Here is a 6,420-nt window from a genome sequence, read left to right as displayed (position 1 = left end):
GTTTCAAAGGTGGTTGGAAAATTCTTCAGCTTGCTCTTCGTTGCTTCTTGCCCATGTGTTGTCTGCCGTCCTGATTGCTGGGACTAGTTTTATTGGTTTCTTTTTTTTCGTGGCTTTCCATAGGGAGTAGTTGGAGTTCTCGTGAGCAGAGAGTGACTCTATGAATTTTGTGAATTCGTTATTGTTGTGCACTTTTATTTTGTTTTTTATTTCCTTTGCAAGTTTGTTTAGGTGTTTTTTGTTTTCTCGTGTTCTATGTTTTTGCCATTTTGCTTTCGCTTTTCTTTTTTCTCTAATTTTTTCAAGTATGTCTGATGGAATTATTTTTGTTTGTCTGTTGGTTGGTTCAGGTATAGTGGTTGTCCATGATGCTTCTTGGATAGTTTCTGTCAATGGTGTTACTGCCTGTTCGACGTGTTCGGGTGTTTCCAATGGGATGCTGCAACTGGTTTTGCTCTCGATTATTTCTTTAAAAATTTGCCATTTGGTTGTTCTGTTGCATAGTGTCCCTGGATTGCTATAAAGTATTAATTTGTTTCTGTAAGCAATTGGGCTGTATGCAATGAGGCTGGGTGTTATTTTTAGTTTATTTGCGTTTAGTCCCTTTGTAACTGCAAAATCGAGTAGGCCAGGTATTTTGCTCAGGTCTGTCGGCCAGTATGTCTTCCTGTGGATAATATATTGAGGTTGTTGTTAATGTATTTTTCCAGGGTTCTACCTCGAGGTGTGGTAATTCTTGATCCCCATAGCGTGTGGTTTGCATTGTAGTCTCCCGTTGCGATATACTTGTCACCTAAGTGTTGAAAGTACTCTTCCCACGTTTGTGATGTCATTTTGTGTCGCGGTGGTACATATACTGCTGACAACTGTAAATGGTTGCTGCTAGTTTGTACAGTAACGGTGGTTGCTTGTATATATTCCTTACTAGCTTGGCTGTGTTAGTGGTGTTTAATGTCGTTTCTTATTATTACTGCGGTCCCTCCGTGTGATTTTCCTGAGGGATGCTTGGTATCATATATTGTGTAGTACGGTATTTTTATGTAACTTTTTATAGTGAAGTGTGTTTCCGATACGAGTAGTATGTCGATATTATTATTATACAGGAATGTTTTAGTTTCTAGGGCCCTTTGTTGTAGTACGTTAGAGTTCCAGGCTGCTATTTTAAGCATGTCCATTTTTATTTTTTACTTAGCAAGTTTGTGAGTAGTTGTAACATGACTGTTGTTTGTTGTACTTGTTGCCTTAGTATTGTGTTTTTCTCACTTACCATTTTTCTTAATATCTCTGTACCTTTAATGGATTGTCTGAGCATTTCTTTGATTTCTGTATCGTCTTCGGTGTTGTTGCTTTGATTCTGTTTGTTTGTGGGCGTTGTTTGTCTAATGTTTTGGGTTACTTGCGCGTAGCTGCGGTTTCCTTGGGGATCGGTGTTTCCGTTTATAGCTTTTGGTTCATTTTGTGCTTTCAATGTTGCTTAATTATCCGTTATAGTTTGTTGTGGTTGGTAGTTGTTGATTGATCTATTGCCAAGTGGTGGAAACTGTTTACGTTGTGATTGTTTTCTGATTTCGCATCCTTTATAGCTGGCTGGGTGGTTTCCATTACAGTTGTAACATTTTACTTCATTTATTTTCCCTACGTATGGACACTGTGTTGTTAAATGCTTCGTATCGTATCTTGTCATATTGTTTATTGCTCTTGTTTGATGACCAATTTTTGCTAATTCGTCACTTAATTTTTTTTGTGTTAGTTTTTGAATGTAGTCCTCTTATAACTATTTCGTAGCTCCTTTCCGTTTTCAGCTGGTATGTGTGGTACACAGCGTTTTTTCTTTTAATTCTTTTATCACTTTCCTATAATTTTCTGGGGTGTTTATTTGAATTTTTACTTGTTCTAATTTTGTTTGTTTTATTGTGTAGTTTTCCTTCCCAACTATATCGTTTAGTCGATCAATAAGCGGGCCTATTATCTGGGCGTCGACAAATATTGGTGGTGGTTTTGTAGTTTGCGTTGATTTAGTTGTGTTTTTGGTTGTTGGGTCGTCTATTTCTTCCGTAAGTGAGCTGAAGGAGTTTCTTAATGGTAATTCTTGCAGCCATCGCTGCTTTTCTGTATCTGAATTTCCTGTTATTTTTCGTTTCTTGTTATAACTTGCCACCTTCCAGCTTTCATCCTGTTGGGTTAATTCGTTATTGGTAATATTCTCTTCATTGTTTGGTATTGTTTCCATATCAACTTCGTTTGTAGCTGAGCATTCCTGTTCTTCGTTTATTGGTTGGCTTGGTTTTGATATGTTTGTTGTTTTATTTATGTAGTATTGTTCGTCTTTGTTAATTATTTTTATCGGTGGGATGTGCTTTTTCATTTTAGTTTTGCTTGTAGTCTTCTTAGTAGAAGACACGAGTTTCCACCATTTAGCTATGGGCGTTGCCGTTCGTAACTTTCTCTTCCCCACTTGCCGCACTTTTTCTGAAGCACTGTTTTACACGTCCGTTTGGCTCGGTTGCTCTGGCAGAACTCGATTTACAACATTGAGAACATTTATATCGAAAATTCTTTCTCGCATGAAGCTTCTGTATTAATACAAAAGGCACGAATTAAGATATATGATTGTTCACAAGTATTAGAGCACTTGCTGATCTTATAGATTTTATAGAAAATGTGATACATGATTGACCAAGATTATTAAGAAAATGAAGTTTACATCCGTATGAGATTAACGATCCGAAATACACACTTTGTGAAAATTCGTGACAGTTGGAGGAAAAGTAATGAATTAACGATTATGTGACAGCAATTAAAATCCATCGATCTAAGGTCTTTATTAAATTAAATAGTTCAAAATCGTTTACATATTAGGTGATCCCATAAGTTTTTGTGTATATATTTATACACTTTTGTGTATATATTTCATGTGTCGATTTCTAAACATACGGCCATACGGGACCAATGCACTTGAGCTTAGCTGATCGAGAACAGGCTAGAGTAGATCTTCGTGGGCATAAGATCGTAATATAGTGAACACAGTGACTTCTAACAGTAAAAAATCACGAGTGAAATGCGTATCCATTTTCGACATCTCATGTTATATGAATTTCGGAAAGAAAGTTCGGTAACAATTGCCAGGAAAAACATATGTGCTGTTTACGGAGAAAATACGCTTTCATCTCGCACCTGTAGGAAGTGGTTCCAACGTTTTAGAGCTGGGAATTTCTGTTTAGAAGAGGAGGTACGCTCCGGGCGTCCTCCTCAGACAGACGGAGATAAAATTCGGGATCTTGTTGAAAAATCACCAAGTTTGACAGTTCAAGAGATGTCAAATGTCCTGAAAATACCTAAGACAACGATTCATAGGTGTTTAAAAAAAATGGGGATGGTGTCAAAGTTGAACGTTTGGGTGCCCCATGAACTTACGGAACGGAACCGTCTTGAACGAACGACAGCGTGCATGTCATTAATTGCACGTAATAAACGTGAACCATTCCTTAAACGCCCCTGGTAACTGGTGATGAAAAGTGGATACTTTTCGAAAACCCTGAACGGAAACGTAGCGATCCCAACGAAATCAGCCACCTGAACGCTGTGCAAAACCAGGGTTACATCCACGTAAAGTTCTTTTGTGTGTATGGTGGGATTATAAAGGAATACTCTATTTTGAACTTTTATCTAGTGGTGATACCATTAATTCAGACAAATATTGCGCTCAGTTAGAAAAATTAAGGGAAGCACTAGCTGAAAAACGGCCAGGTTTAGTGAATAGGAACAACGTTATCTTCCATCACGACAATGCTAAACCGCATGTCGCGAAAAGCGTTACAAAAAAATTGTCTGAATTTAATTGAAAAATTTTACCACATCCCCCATATTCCCCAGACATTGCCTCATCTGATTACCACCTGTTCAGAGCATTACAACACTTTTTAGTAGCTAAAAAATTTGAAAATATTGACACTCTCAAAAATAGCATAGAAAATTATTTTAAAGAAAAACAAGAGAACTTTTATCGAGACGGAACCTACCAGAAAAATGGGAAGAAGTTGTACAACGAGAGGGGGATTACATTTTTTCATGAAACTGAAAGGTATGTAAACGATCTTAACATATATAACCTCTCGAAAAACGGCACGAACTTATGGGATGACCTAATAATTAAACAACTATAAATATATCAAAAGATTATAATAAAAGAATGTAATAGAATATCTAATGTCCGTACTTGTAAATACAACGAAAAACGTAACGTGTAGATTGCAGATGTTTATGAATGTAAAATTTGCGAAAAGCATATGAAAGTTATACACATAAAATATACAAATATTGATATATGCACGAAAACTATGCGTATATGCACAAAGATATGTACAATTTATGAGTAATATGTCTAATATTGATTTATTAACGTTATGTGAATTGATACAAAAGGATATTTAACAATTTCGTTTTAAATAAAAATCTATTTATGACGACGCGCCAAAATTCGCATTACGATAAATTACGATAAATTATAAATTGCTTTTCCGTATCTGCAGCACTCGAATTGTACAAGTAATGTGTGCGTTTGAGGGCCCGACCTTTTGGTCGACCGCGCCATACCTGCAGTAAAAACGCATACTGGCTTCGCATTTAGATGTTCGCGTTCGACTTGGGAATGGCGCGCATAGATGGTCGGCGCGCGACTTGCCCTCTCCTTGCGGATCATTGGACAAGTTAAACCTACCCTTTCGGGCGGCAGCTCGCTTAGCTGGCGCCACGCGATACCTGCCACCATATAGCTCGGTCCCAGCAGGTTGGCTCTCCAGCCGATTATTCCTGCTCGGCAACCATTTTGTATGCTTACCGCTTGCACCGACGGTCACAGGTTTCCTCTCCAGCTCGCACGCTTCGTGCTTTTTTCTGCGCCCCGGTTCTTCGTTACTCTTGTTTTCTTGGTACTATCTTGTTTATTGTTCTATCTTCGATCCAGTGTTCTGTTTGTTGTATCCGTTTATTTCTTCGTTGCGATTCTTTGTTTGGTTGTTGTTGTTGTCTCTATAAACTTGAAATATAAATGCAATTTCCTTTTAAATACAGTAACGAGGTTTATTCAATTTCGATAACATTGTATTAGTAAGATATCGAAGCTAGCAACTTTTCGTTGAAGTTTATTTTATATTTCTTAAATTATTCGGGTAAAGATAACTCCACACTGACGGCCTATTGTCCACAGACAGATGTCGTAGTAATCGGCGGACAATGTCTGTCAGTGAAACTTAAGGCGCGTACGGGCAGACTACAGGCGTCTGTAGACATTGCCTGCCGACAACACATGCCAAAACATGTATATAAACTGCCTGCAAGCAACGTCGCTTGTCCACTAGAAGTTTGCCGGGTATCACTGCGTATCGATGAGTCGAAGATGCCTTGGAGATGCAACACACGGATCGTTTAAATCTACCTGTAATCCAATCAAGCTAGCCTAAAAAAAAGACAAATTCAACATTAAATTGTATCGGACATTTTGCTACAACGCTCAACTGATAGAAATCATGCTCAGGAACAAATATATGTCTTTGCTAACTTTCTAAATATATGTAGACGACGTTTTAAATTGCTAGTAGTTGAAACAAACAATATGATATATTTTTGAGTGATCTATAAGGATTTACAGGCCCACTGGGAAATCTTATTAGTGTTCTCTTGCACTATGTATTAAAGCGCATCAACACCGATAGAAGCACTGTACACGCGATATCGTCGCGTCGTGTCTCCTGAAAATCGCCGATAAGTCGCTCGAAACTTTACTGGAAACATTTCTCCATGTTCTACTGACAATCACATAGCATGTGTCATTGCTGGAATTTGATAAATTTGGTTGAGAACACGAAAGAATTTTCCGTTTACAGTAAAGCAAGGGACTATCGAGTTGGAACAATTCGTGTTTGAAAATAGCGTTCTATGCTAAAATAGCGGTGGAAATTATACTACATGTAAAAGTGAGTCATAAAAACAAATACAATTTTCTTATTTTCTATCTTTTTTACTTTTATCGCAAGTTTGATTTCTATACATATAACTGTTTTCAATTTAAGGAGGAACTTATTTTCTTAAGGGCTTTTCATACAAATTTGAAAAATAACTGTTGTTTTTGATCCCTTATCTCTATCTTTATCCTTCTATTTTTGTGAGACTGTATCGGTTATTTATTCTTAATTTTACAATCCGAAGTCTAATTATGTGCCGTATTAATTTTCTGTGAATAATTTAGAGATATATCGGTTATTTATTCTTAATATTTACAATCCGAAGTCTAATTTATGTGCCGTATTAATTTTCTGTGAATAATTTAGAGATATGTGAAATCTTGCTATATATATATTGCTAAGGCTGGGGCAAACTAAGAAGTTTCTGGAATATACAGGGTAGTAAGTCGCTTCGCAGATA

General features: G+C 37.0%; 1 protein-coding gene across 1 annotated transcript; it reads left to right on the top strand.

The window, feature by feature from the left end:
• The first annotated feature begins 3,058 nt into the window (after positions 1 to 3,058).
• LOC117215313 (histone-lysine N-methyltransferase SETMAR-like) lies at positions 3,059 to 4,136 on the top strand. The gene is made up of 2 exons (XM_033461688.1): positions 3,059 to 3,421; positions 3,809 to 4,136. The coding sequence occupies exons 1-2, from the start codon at positions 3,059 to 3,061 to the stop codon at positions 3,830 to 3,832; spliced, it is 387 nt and encodes a 128-aa protein (XP_033317579.1). The 3' UTR covers positions 3,833 to 4,136.
• The last annotated feature ends 2,284 nt before the right edge of the window (positions 4,137 to 6,420 follow it).

Source organism: Bombus bifarius, unplaced genomic scaffold, assembly GCF_011952205.1.
Source record: "Bombus bifarius isolate JDL3187 unplaced genomic scaffold, Bbif_JDL3187 scf7180000009518_frag, whole genome shotgun sequence".
Lineage (NCBI taxonomy): Eukaryota > Metazoa > Arthropoda > Insecta > Hymenoptera > Apidae > Bombus > Bombus bifarius.
The sequence above is the reverse complement of the archived record's forward strand: the minus strand, read 5'-3'. Positions and strand labels throughout refer to the sequence as shown.